At 41.2% G+C, this 14,009-nt stretch overlaps 1 protein-coding gene across 1 annotated transcript; it reads right to left on the bottom strand.

The window, feature by feature from the left end:
- Positions 1-5,053: 5,053 nt before the first annotated feature.
- Positions 5,054-11,009, bottom strand: LOC308497653 (E3 ubiquitin-protein ligase RNF4-like). Its single transcript, XM_081048549.1, has 2 exons — positions 10,814-11,009; positions 5,054-8,911 (listed from the first exon to the last, which is right to left on the bottom strand). The coding sequence occupies exon 2, from the start codon at positions 8,661-8,663 to the stop codon at positions 8,094-8,096; it is 570 nt and encodes a 189-aa protein (XP_080904675.1). The 5' UTR covers positions 8,664-8,911; positions 10,814-11,009; the 3' UTR covers positions 5,054-8,093.
- Between the last annotated feature and the right edge of the window lie 3,000 nt (positions 11,010-14,009).

The raw sequence follows: 14,009 nt of genomic DNA, 5'->3' as shown, positions 1-14,009 counted from the left end.
AGAGTTGGTAGGGCTTTCCACACTATGCCTAGAAAACCAGCTGAGTTAGAAAAGAGTAACTCACCTCCATTAAGCTCTATCATCAGGCCACCAGGGGGCAAAGGCAAGCACTTGGACCAGAGCTCAACAGGGCCAGGATGACTGCAGACTAGGAGTCCAGGACCCAGCAGTTTTGCTAAGAACAGGTTCAGAACATGACGGAAGGAGGAAAAGTTCAGGAGCTGAGGAGAAGGGGAAAGGCCAGAGTGAGGTCTGGGAGATTCCGTGACAGTTTGTCAGTTGCTTTGATCATCATTAGCTTAAGATAGAGAGAAGCCCTGATTGGAGTGGCCTACCTACCCACCCTTTTTTGTGGGGGAGAGGGAAAGCAACTCATCTAGAATTGAGGTGGCAGTCTAATCTTTTTTTTTTTTAGTTTATTTATTGGGGTGACAATTGTTAATGAAATTACATAATTTCAGGTGTACAATTCTGTATTACATCAACTATAAATCCCATTGTGTGTTCACCGCCCAGAGTCAGTTCTTCTTCCATCACCATATATTTGATCCCCTTTACCCTCATCTCCCTCCCCCCACTCCCCTTACCCTCTGGTAACCACTAAACTATTGTCTGTGTCTTTGAGTTTTTGTTTCTCATTTGTTTGTCTTGTTTTTGGTTTATATACCACATATCAGTGAAATCATAGGGTTCTCTGCTTTTTCTGTCTGACTTATTTTGCTTAGCATTATACTGTCAAGATCCATCCATGTTGTCACAAATGTTCCTATATCATCTTTCCTTAATGCCGAATAGTATTCCACTGTGTATATGTACCACAACTTCTTTATCCATTCGTCTATCGAAGGACATTTTGGTTGTTTCCATGTCTTGGCCACCGTAAACAAAGCTGCGATGAACATTGGAGTACACGTGTCTCTATAGAGAAATGCTTTCAAATTTTTTGGGTAGATACCCAGGAGAGCGATTGCTGGGTCATATGATAATTCTATTCGTAATTTCTTGAGGACCCTCCACACTGCCTTCCATAGCGGCTGCACCAGTCTGCATTCCCACCAACAGTGTATGAGGGTTCCTTTTTCTCCACAGCCTCTCCAACACTTGTTGCTATTTGTCTTGTTGATGATAGCCATTCTGACTGGGGTGAGGTGATATCTCATTGTGGTTTTCATTTGCATTTCTCTGATGATTAGTGATGTTGAGCATTTTTTCATATGTCTATTTGCCATTTGTATGTCCTCTTTGGAGATGTCTCTTCAGGTCCTCTGCCCATTTTTCAATTGGGTTGTTTGTTTTTTTGTTGTTGAGTTTCATGAGTTCCTTGTGTATTTTGGATATTAGACCCTTAACGGAGGAACTGTTTGCAAAAATCTTCTCCCATTCAGTCGGTTGCCTCTTTATTTTGTCGATGGTTTCTTTTGCTGTGCAGAAACTTTTAAGTTTCATATAGTCCCATTTGTTTATTTTAGCTTTTACTTCCATTGCCTTTGGAGTCAAATTCATAAAATGCTCTTTGAACCCAAGGTCCATAAGTTTAGTACCTATGTTTTCTTCAATGCAGTTTATTGTGTCAGGTCTTATGCTTAAATCTTTGATCCATTTTGAATTAATTTGGGTACATGGTGACAGATAACAGTCCAGTTCCATTCTTTTGCACATGGCTATCCAATTCTCCCAGCACCATTTATTGAAGAGGCTGTCTTTCCTCCATAGTATGTTTTTAGATTCTTTGTCAAAAATTATCTGTCCATATTTATGTGGTTTTATTTCTGGGTTCTCAATTCTATTCCATTGGTCTATGTGTCTGTTTTTCGGTGGCAGTCTAATCTTAAGGTTCACATATTCCCATATATGGACTAGGGTGCTCTACGAAAGAGGAAATAAATGTCATCATTTGCCTATAAGCCTAACACATGAGCAATAACCACCTCATGCCTCATGATCCCACCTGAGCATTGAGACACTGGCTACGTGTCTTTAATAGAACTATTCCACCTCTCAGAACTCACATTCCATTGAAACAGCCCCAACTCTTATGTCTGAGAAAGTAACAAATGCCTGGAAAACCCAGACCCTAAGGAAGCAAGGTGAGAAAGCCTCGTTTTGAACAGCTTTCTTCAGCAGTTTTAGCTCGCAGATACAGCGTCATCATGGAACGAAACAGCTTTTCCTACAGTAATTCCTCTAACTCAGTATATTTTCTTGAATGTCTAGCTCCTAACTAACTGTCCAGCCTTATGCCCACAACTCTTCCCCCAGTGTTTGGGATTACCCAAATATACAACACTTCTGTGGCTTTGCACATGTTGTCCCTTCTGCTAGGGAGCCTCCCCCCACCCAAATCATGATCCCTTCATTAAACTCTTCTGTAACCAGCCCCCCCACCCCCAAGCTTTCCCACCCTTATCCCTTGTAGATATTTTGCTGGCTCTACACCAGAGTTTCTCAACTTCAGCCCTATTGACATTTTGGGCTGGCTAAGTGCTTGTTGTGGGGGCTGTCTTGTGATTTTTAGGATGTTTAGCAACATCTCTGACCTCTACCCACTAGGTGCCAGTAGCAACCCCCTATTTGTGACAAGCAAAATGTCTCCAGACACTGCCAAATATCTGTTGAGGGTATAGGCGTGGGACCTACCCCCAGGTGAGAATCACCACTTTACACATTTCTATAGCACCCTAGATCTTTGCACGTGCCTATACTTGATTTTTTAATTGTTTGACTGCATGTCCGCTCTTTACTAAATCGTGAACTGCCGGGTAATGCTGTGTCTTGCTCATCTTGACAGTACATGGCCTTCATTGGATCAAATTCTATGAAATACTAACGATCACTTAGAAACTATGTCCCTAAGTCAAAAAATTAATTCGGTTTCACCTTGAACATTTTTGTTGTTGGCTAAAATGTTTAATAATGTCTAGTAAAGATGATTGCACTAAATCCTAGAGTCTGAACATTCTTGAGCTTTTAGCCCAAGGAAGAGAATATTGGCCTAGAAGATAGAAGCCTTGTCTCCCCGCTCTTAACCTCACCCCCAGATTACTGAGTAACCTTTGCTAAGATGTTTAACTACTCTGGGTATTATTTCCTCCATCCATAAAATATGAATTCTTAAGACTTCCCTTCCATCTCTAAAGTTAGTGATTCTAAAACCTATATAATAAGTGATCCCAAATGTCACAAGGGAACATTTCCAATTTTTATTTCACTATTTAAAAAAAGTTGGGGAGAGGCAGTGGACAGTGATGTCTAAGAAACTACACATACCAGGTTTCACCATATAATCAGTAGGGGGAAAAGACAAAGTCATAAATCAAAGTTGCTTTTCTTTTCCAAGTCTCTATAACAGAGATTATAATACCTACCTCATAGGATCATTGTAAGAATTAAATGGGATGATATCTGTGAAAAACTTAACAGTACCTGGCACATACTGAAAACCCAATAAATGGTGATAGCTATTATTGCACTAACGTTGGTATAGCAAATAGTTTATAAAACTTCAGCTCATTCAAATTAACTTTCTGTCTTTGAATATAAATTCAAAGTTCAATTTTCCATCTTCGAGATTCCAAGGAAGTTACTGAGAAGTCAGAGTTATTTTCTTTTAGGCTACTTTAATGCAGCACCTAGCAGATATTTCCATCATAGCTTTTATTACACTGAATTACTTTTTTTTTTATTGTTTTAACTATTTGTTTTCACATCTCTTCCCCACTAGCTGGGAGCTTCTTAGTGGAAAGGACTGCTTTATTCATCTTTTTAACTATACAGGCCTACCACACTATCAAAGTTGAACAAATACCAGGTAATTGAGTAAATGAGTAAGTGAACTAAGGAATTGCCCATGCCCAGCAATGCACTGCACCTTCTTTCTTCTGAATGGAGAATAGAGAAGCTGTCATTTCTGTGGCTTGGGCTTGTTCAGAAAAAAGGAAGAGAGAAATTGGTTCTCTAAAGGCTTCCTTCTCAGCAGAGAAGCCATGTGTTGTGGTAACTGACTGCCTCTATCCTGTCACATGACATCAGCAGCCCCTCTGCCCTCCCTTTAGAGGATCAGTAATGCTGGCAGTCACAACTGGGGCCACATGCCTTCTTCACGCCACTCTGCAGGAGTCAGGAATATGCCCTGTGGGACCTTTCTGCCTGCTGAAAACTAATGGGACAGAAAAGGGCCCATATCAAATGATGCCCTGGTTAATGTCCCCCATACAGCGAGTTATCATATTAGTACTGTCTGTAAATAATCCCCAGGACAGTGAAGCAAAAAAGATTTTCTCAAGGACAAAAACCCACCTGCATAATATCATAAAACTGAACTATGAAATTGGAGATGGAAGAAGAAAACTACATGTTTTACTTTCTAAATACTATGTATTAATGAATGTCTAAAACTGTCATAAACAAGGCTGGCAGAATAGCCTGCCCTCCCCAACCACGAATACCTTGTTTAGAACTACCCAGTAGGACCCAACCCTGCCTACTAGCCTCAGATCCCAACCCCGCCAGAGAGGGCTGGAGGAGTCCAGGATTGTAGGGCACTAGGATAGCAGGACTTACAAAGGCCTGTGCCTCCCTGAGACTCTGTCCTTGGTCCTAGAATCCATGAGATGGTCAGGAAAGCCCAAGGAAGCCAGTAGGTAAGAAACGCTGGGAGTGCGTGATTTGCGCAAGTCCTATTAATGCTTCTTCCTGCTCTGACTACAAGGAAACTACTGTCTGAGAGATCAGACACTGAGCCAATGATGTCATTGAAACCTAATTTACTTTATTAACACTCCCCGGGATAGCCATCCCAGTATGCAGATTTTAATGTCAAATCCATGGAACCTCATTGATGTAGCTAAGAAAAAGACCTAAAAGTTTATCCCTTGTGATAATTTTATTTTCTTGTAGAGTAATTCGTTTCTCCTGGCAGGTGTACTTAGCATGTGCAGTTGGATGACTTCAGTGTAGACAGATAATAGAAACACCAGTCCTTGCTGAAAGGGGGGTCTGACTCCTCTACTCTGTCTCTTACCTCCTTTCCTTTTCTTTTTTTATTTTTAAGGAGGGTACAGCTCACAGTGGCCCATGCGGGGATCGAATCGGCAACCTTGGTGTTACCAGCACCATACTCTAACCAACTGAACTAACAAGGCACACCTCTTACCTCCTTTCTTGAAAAGCTCAATTTCAATCTGTGGTTGATGAAATCCACACATATTATAGTTTAAGAAATTTGGCTTTCATTTTCTGCTGTAACCTCTCAGTGAACATCTGGAAATGACAATTGAAAATTGCCAGTTTATCTCACTGTGGGGCTATCTTGGTGTAAAGCTAGTTCAGGCATCAGTGGAGAAATCTGATTGTCCACCTCTCCTAATCCCATTTCTATTCTGGCCAAGGAGTTTCCACTTTTCCAAAAAGGTACCTGCAAGCTAAATCCAAACTGCCACAGCTGCCCCTCTGGACTCCTACTACTGTCACCTCAGACCAAAACCATCTCCCAAGAGCTACCACAGTTCAAAGGCTTGCACAACTCTGCTGGCTGTGCTAAAATGAAACTGTGACATCCAAGGGCAGGAAAGTGCCAGGGCAGTGCCAAATTCCTTAGACCAAGGTTACTTCATCCCTTTTTCTTATACACTTCATAAAATTCACGTTTATTTTTAGAGGAAAATCAAAACCAGGATCTTTTTCCCTAATTCCACCTCCATATTTTCCTGCCAACTTTCAAAGAGTCTCTTCAGCCTTCATTGAGAGCATGCGGAATGAATCCTTATGAATCTTTCTCTGGAAGTTCTCCTCCCGGGCCTTTAGTGGCTCCTTAGCACCTGTAGAATAAAATCTAAACTCCATAACACAGCACACAAAGCTCTACTCGTGATGAGATCTTAATCTTCTTGTCTAGTTTTACTTCTCGCTTCTTCCCACCGCCATGTACAGTAGTCAACCAAATTAATCACATTAATGTGCCCTGTGGCAGCTCCCCTCGGTCTCTGCTCTTACATTTTGTTGGGTTCCTGCTCCTCCCTAGGTGTATACCTTTACTGTCTGTGATGTGTGAAGTACCTAGTACTGTGCCTAGGACATAGCCATTGCTTTAAAAAAAATAGCAGTTGTCTTTATTAATACCTTCTTGCTTCTACTCTTAAGAGAGAGAATATAAGTCATGCTCCCACTAAAACAAACCCTTGATCCTTACCTAGACCTTATACTCCAAATCCCTATCAAATTTTCCTCCCTGATGAGCGAGGCTAAATAATGAAGTAATAAAAATCAGTGTCCCCAAACATATCTATGGTGATAGTAATCAGAACAGTGGTTATCTGTGGGGGATGGTAATTGACTAGAAGGGGGCATAAGGAAACTTCTGGAATGATGGAATTGTTCTATTTTGATTGGGGAATTGGTCATGTGCATGTATATATTTGCTCAAACTCATCTAATTATACACTTAAGATTAATGCATTTTTCTGTCTATGAAATGTATCTTTTTTGTAAAAAAAAGAGTACTCTCTATTTTTTCCCCCTAAAATGTCTATGTGAGCAAGGTAAATATGTAGTGGGCTGCATAGAATACAATAGGAAGGGTCGAGGGCTGCTGGCAAACTGGAGAGTATGCTCTTTGTCCTGATCACATAGACAATACATCCAAAAGCAGAATCTGTGTTTAACAGGCACCTCAGGTGTTTCGATTATTAGCCACATTTATGATAAACTGTGTTATGTCACAGAGCAATTAATAGTCTCCAAAGTGGGATGCACATGATAAATCTTTTGAAATGTAAGAAGATAATACTTAGAACTTCTGTTTTTTCATTTTCATATTCTCTTCCTTCCTCCTTTCATTTTAGCACATACAAAAGAACCCACAGAAAGGAGTAGGCCATATTTACCTGGCATATCCTGCCAAGTCAAGCAACGCAGGTCTGCTGTCTAGGACTTCCAGAGAATGCAGTGAGTAGACGAACATGATGCAGGGATGGGCCCTGCTCCACTGGCAAGACTGAACCTCCACGAAAGAAAGCAACTGCTGCAACTATTGCAAGTAAGAACAAACTTTACTGCACATTTTGTTCTGAAGGAAAAGGAGAGAGCACTGTAGAAATCATGCCTTCTCCAAGTCTACAGTGCAGGCTGAATTTTGAGTACTAAGTGATTCTCTCTGAAAAAGAAGAAAGAGCTAGTGGGTGGGTGTGCTTGGGGTGAGGGAGGGGAGGAGGTCTTCTCAAGGTCTGTGACCCAGCCAGGCTGCTGGAGAAGCTGGGATGGTGATGCAATGATGTGTTTGTTCAAAGAAAAGCATGCCAACTTGATCAGCTGACTGGTGTGGTAGAAGGCAGGGATACCTGTAAAACTAGGATGAAGGCAGCCCTTCTCTGGCTTGGCAGGTCAGAGAGCACAGAACCACAGCGCTAGCTTCCTGTGTGCCTAAGCAACTCCCCAGGCTGGCCTCAAAAGCCATGAGGAGTCCCAGTAGGACATGGTGCCTACCCATTGTAATACTCTGCTTCACGCTGCTGGTTGGACAGGTGGTGAAAAAGGACTGACTTCCTTCCACTCTGATGGAATCAGAAAATCCAGACAAACCCAAGGACAGCATCCTGTCTGGCCCAATAATGAAAATAAAGTCTCCATTGCTATAAACAAGACCCAGTATAATAGTTGCTTAATCAAGAATGAAGCTTATTATCTCTCAAGTAAAAGTCCAAACTCGTATTGTGGCTCTGGTTTGCAGAGTTGTCAATCTCCCAGCTTCCTTCTACTTGCTCCACTGTCTCTGGGCATTTACATGATCCAAAATGCCCACATGTGGCTAATTAAAAGTTGATTCCTATGAGAAAGAGAAAATTGCTTTGAGGACAACCATCAGTCTCTGACTCACTATAACAACAAAAGTTCAGCCCTGCATCATGAAACCAAAGGAATCAAAAAGCAGTCTTATAGTTTGTGAGAAATAAAAGAGTTTTTTATATACTCCAAAGAGCAATTTTTAAAATCTGGCTATTTGAGTTTGGAACATTGGATGCCAACAACCCTGTAGTTTCTGCACAAGGCTGTGGAAAAATCCAGCGAAAGGGTTTGTTTGTCCTGAGCAACTGCGCACATCATATGTAAATGCGGTGGTACTGGTAACCGCCAAGTTTTTTCAAACAAACTGGGCAATTTTTACTATATTTAAGGGAAGTGAAGAGGCACCAAGTGCAGAAGATGTGTCCACATTCTGTAGAGTAGATGTGTCGTCTACTCGATTCAATCTCCGAGTACCCGTCCATACAAATTCGGCACTGGATATACCCGGGGAGTGTGCAACTTAAAGTCGCTTTTTCTAGGGCATTATGGTGGGCACTGTTGGTCACATATACATCTCTGTCCTTCATCAACCTCTTCTTATCACTGCTCACCACCCAGCTGCCAGTTTGTCCTTGGCGTGACCTTGCGTTTCTCCTTAGCCGCCTGCTTTCTTCAGTAATCACAACAGAGTCATGGTGAGTTAGGTCAATCACTGCGGGTTCTAGAGGTTCAGAGGTGAGGTCAACTACTTCATCACTTTCTCCAAGTTCTATCAGTTCTGCTTCCAAGACCATTGCAGGAGTTGGGCTTCCTTCCCCAGCTGTACCAACTTCTTGGGCTTGTTTGGAATTCACCATGTTACCATCACAAATACTTGTGGTCATTGTGCTTTTGGGATCCAGTCTTCAGAGAAGTAAGTGATCTGTGCCAAAGTTTACAGTGAATGTTAGAGTCCTCAGTTTCTCACAGATGTTGGTCAGTCACTCTCTGACTTAAATAAGAATGTAAAGCCCAGATTGTCTGGTATGTTTGAACTCTGATTCCGGTTCCAGTCTTGTCTGTGTTCTCATGGGGGAGAGGGGTGTGAATCTTCTGTGATCCACTTATAAGGCAGCTCAATCTGAATTTTTAACTGAAAAAACATGAGAGAAAAATTAAGCTTTAGTATAAAATGTATAAATATATACCAAAAATGCATAATTCAAAATTTTTTGAGTTATGCACATAAACAAAGTTTAAGCTTTGTGTCCCTCCTCATTCCATGTCCTGATGGTAGGCAGGAGAAGGAGAGCCCAAGGGGCACTTATATGAAGAGAAGCACACAATCATAAACACCAAGAAAGGGTTATAACTTCCTTCAAGATCCATTATGAGGACTTCAAGGAAACATTTATTTTTTACAAAGTTAAAATGGAGAGACCAATAAGCTCTTTGCATATTTGAGTTTCTAATAGCAAATAAGAAGTGAACCATTTAGTTCATGCAGAGGTTCATGTTATCCAGGATTCCATTTCTAACAGAGGCAGCAAGAGGGGTTTTGAAGAGTTTTATCCCAAATTCAGTTCTAGGAAGGCGGGGATGGAGTTGAGGCATTCATCACAGAGAGAGTTGGTTTGAGTCTAGGCTCTCTTACATTTGGGTATGTGACCTACATAGTCAAAGTTCTCAAAATCTCAGCATGTAAATCCTTTTAAAAACTTATTTTGTGATTTAAAAATAACGTATCATTCATCATTAAGGAAATGCAAATCCATTAAGAGAACCATTTTACACCTACTAGGATGGCTATAATAAAAAAGATAGATTAAGTGTTGGAGAGGATGTAGAAAAATCGGTACCCATACACTGCTGGTGGGAATGTAAAATGGTGTGGAAGCTTTGGGAAACAGTGTGGCAGTTCCTCAAAAGGTTGAACATTCAGTTACCATATGACCCAGCAATTCCATTCCTAGGCTTATACCCAAGAGAATTAAAAATTATGTCCAGACAGAAAACTTGTACACGAATTTGATAATAGCATTATTCATAATAATGAAAAGTGGAAACAACCCACCCAAATGCCCATTAACTGATGAATGGATAAACGAAACGTGGTATATACATACAATGGAGAATTATTTGGCAATAAAATGCAGATACTTGCTATTAATATGGATGGCCTTTGAAAACCTCATATTGAGTGACAAGCCAATCACAAAAGACCACATACTGTATGATTCCATTTATATGAAATGTCAGTCATAGGCAAATCCATTGGGAGAAATGAGAGTGACTGCTAATGGGTAGAGGGTTCCTTTTGGGGGGTGATGTAACTTCTGAAATGGGGGTGATGGTTACACAACACTGAATATACGAAAACTCACTGAATTGTACCCTTTAAATAGGTGAATTGTATGATTTGTGAATTATATCTCAATAAGGCTTTTGCCAAAACAAACACATAATTAGCTGCCACAGAAATGTCACAGAAAACAGTGTGACACGATCTGGATTTATACACACACCCTAGAACCTGGATGAGGAAGTGCGCGGCGTGAGAGGAAAACGGGGTCAGCACAGAAGAGGGCGCAGTGCTCGGCGCGCCAGCAGATACGCTGACCTGCTCACCCATCGGACTCCACAGAAACCCGCCTTTCACGGGATCACTGTCCTCAACTACTCTGTATTTGCCTTTTGTGTCCCGCCCGCCAATTCTCTGAGCTGCGCCCAGGAAAAGGGAACCCCTCAGAACGAGGTTGGGCAGCCGGCAAAGCAGTGTCCACTGCCCCCAACCCCACCCACGCACCCAGCATCCATCAACAACCCAGATATTTTGTCCTGTCCCGCCCTCCCCTCTCCTGGTAGCTACCCAGCCAGAATACAGCAGGAAGCGTGCACTCAAGCCGCAAGCCACTTTCCGGCCTCGCCGCGGCTTTCCAGTTCTGTCTGGACGGAACCTGAGCGAGCTGAACTTGGGCGGGGAAGGAGGACCGAGGGAGAGCTAGTGGGCAGAGCAAGAAGCAGAGGAAGGGGCGGCGGGAAAGGAGGTACATACCTTGAACGTGCCCAGGCTGGCCAGGGGCCGCCTGCGAAGAACAGAGCGAAGGTCGCGAAGCGAAGAGATGCTGACATATTTCCCACCCACCCGGTAGCGGAAGGCACTAGGGTTTTGCCTCCTTTTAACCCGCTGTTTTAGTTTCTCAAACTGCCCAATCAAACCCTGAGCCCAGAGTGGTTTGTCACCGGTCTCTGGGCAAAAAGTGCTGTTCCAGGCTAGAAAAGGGGACTTTCCCGTCCTTAGTTTGCGTCTTCTCCCAAGTCTCATGCTTTCCGAGAAAGGGAAGGGCTTGGCTGTTGTGTGTGCGGTGTTTTTTTTTTCTCTTTTCCCCTAGTCATTAGATCAACGACTCTCTAGAAAAGTGGTTCTTAGTAAAGGCACTATGCCTCTGAAAGAGACTTTTTGTAAATTAATTGGGCTATTTTCTAATGTGGGGTTACTACAGGTATTTAGGGGCTGAGGGCCAGGGGTCCCAGTCTACATACACACACACACACTCACACACACACACACACACACACAAAATGTATGAAAAACCTGCTCATAATCTGGGCTTTACAATCACATGAAAAAATGTTTTATTTTTCAATTATTTTAATTGTATTCCTTGAATATTTATTGACAATGCCAGGCCCATACACACTGAATTTTCCAGGAATTCAACTACCAGGCAATTCAAGGGAAGATGTATTTTTAATTTTTTGTTTGCTTTTGAAATTTTACCTAAAGAGTTTCACCATTTCAGATAATCACACCACAGACAGCAAATATGGTATCTGAACCTGAGTCACCAATATAGTGCAACTCTCATCAGTTCAGTGTCCTGGTTCTGTTAACCAAAGAAAAGGTTTAGGCTGGAATGAAGAGCAAAAAAACCATTTATTTGAACAAGATTGCAGTCTGAGAGATGTACATTTGTGTAGAAACTCAACCTGCACTGTGGAGAGAACCAAGAAAGGCAGGGTTAATAAACACAAAAACCACAAAATGTAATTCTGTCATGCATATGAAGGATTGCTGGGTAGGTTAACAAGGATTGGTTAGTTCCAGTATGCAAACTAGAGAGGTGGAAAGTGCAAGGAAGGGAGTAAAGTGCATATGGGGGCAGGGGTGCCAAAAAAATGTATACACGTGACTTGTATTCATCTCGTTATCGGTATATATTGAGTAGTACAATTTTAATACAGTTTTTTTCTTTCTCAAAAGTGTATACATTTTTTTGGCACCCTCTGGATGTCCATGTAGCATCTTGTTCCAAGATGCTTCTGGCTTGCTAACCTGAAAATAAAAGACCTATCCACGTGCGAGGCAACAAGCATTTGAAATTAAAAAAAAAAAAAGTAGCTATTCTGGATGCACTGATTCAGAGAGAAGCCCAAATAGTTTTCCAATTAGTAGACAAAAGGCAATGGCTGTATGTGAGAAAGGGAAAGGGAACAATTAAGTCAACAGAAGGAAGGCATTTATATTGGTGCAGATAGCAGTGATGCTAATTCTAAACAATGTTTTTCATTTTCAGTCTCATAGTCATCAGTCCTGTTAGTCATAATATCTACTTTTCTTCTTATCCTTGTAAAGTTCTTTGAAACAAAATGTTGCTTTAGGCCCAGTCCAAAGGTTATTTTGCCCTGTTTTAACATGACAAAGGTTTGAGGCATAAAATGTGCAAGGCAGTTCCTCTGTCATAACAGCTCCCACTCCATTTTAAAGTGACTCCATTTATTATTTTTTGACAGGCTTCAGGATGTTTTGAGCTGAGTTTAGCAATTTAGTAGTTCTGAGAACTGAGGCACAAGATGTGCAAGGCCCTACTTCCTTAATAGCCTCCTAACTCTTATTTTAAGTGATGTTCTTAGCAATATTTATTCCATTTTATTTTCTTCATTATCAATTTACAGAGATCCTGAGCCAGTTGCAAGCATCTGGCACTTTACACCAGCCAGTGCAGCCAGACTAAAGCATTCACATACTAAATTGCTTGGCTTTCATAATCAAATTAGTAAAAGGAGCAGCCATGAAATAGGAGGTGTTGGGGGAAAAAGCCAGGGGTGGGTGTTGGATCTCTTTGGAGTTGAAACCTCTAATCTACACTGGAGTCCTGGAGATTTTGCCCATCTCAGTCTACTAAGCCTGGACTTGAGTACTGACTCTCTGTCCTAGACATCTAGCAGGCAAGGCTGTAATACAGAAGTGACTTAGTTACTACGCCATCACAAGTTAATGGATGAGAATCCTTCATTTTATAGATAAAGAAACTGAGATCAGGAAAGGTTAAAAGATTTGAAAGAAAATGAACTGTGACAGAGGTAAGACTAGAAGTTCCTGAAAATGCAATTAAACTTTGTGAATTCTTTAAGCAAAACCATTCCCAGAAATCCTGAGACTACCAGAAGAAAGCTCTGCCTAAGGATTACCTTTGGAGGAACCATCCAGAGTAGGGTTTCTGGGAGTGAATTCCTTCCCGCCTGTTCTTGGGAATTTTTTTGACTTTCCCATTCCCAAATCCAGAGAAAAGTTGGTCAGGAAATCAGGAAAATCGACTCCTTGAACCCAGTAATACCCATAATGGGAAATAAATGTACTACTCACAATGTATCTCTTAGATATTTACAATGTGTCTCTTAGACATTTTTCCTATTTATTACTATCTGAGTTACATTGTGTTACAATGTTACATGCCACCAGACATGCACACAGGACAACAGAATCAGATATCACATGATCAGCTAATTTTAGCTCATGTAAATCGAGCACATTTGATTATGAAGAACAGAAAACAATTTGTATTTACACAGAGAAATATTTATTTTCACAACCCAAGATTTGACTATAAAGTCATCTTCAGTTGAACCACGGAAATCTAAGATAGTTTACCTTAATATGACATTGTCGTCAAATCCTGGGTTGTGAAAATAAAGATTTCTCTGTGTAAATACAAACTGTTTTCTATTCTTCATGATGAATCGTTTCCACAAAGTGACGGCCGATACTACCAACCACATTCAATCAGTTTGTTTGCGGCTGACAATTGTGATGTATGTGAGTGTTCTTGGCTCTCAGCTGCTATGGATAAGTCAGTCTATTTAAACACAACTTGCACTGCTAATATTTTATTCCAATATTACAGTAATTTCTGATCTGATATCATAGTGTTTTGTGGCACTTTTTAGCTATAAATATTCGCTGCACAATA

This window comes from Rhinolophus hipposideros (assembly GCF_964194185.1).
Source record: "Rhinolophus hipposideros genome assembly, chromosome: 5".
Lineage (NCBI taxonomy): Eukaryota > Metazoa > Chordata > Mammalia > Chiroptera > Rhinolophidae > Rhinolophus > Rhinolophus hipposideros.
This window is presented reverse-complemented; position numbering and strand designations above follow the sequence as displayed.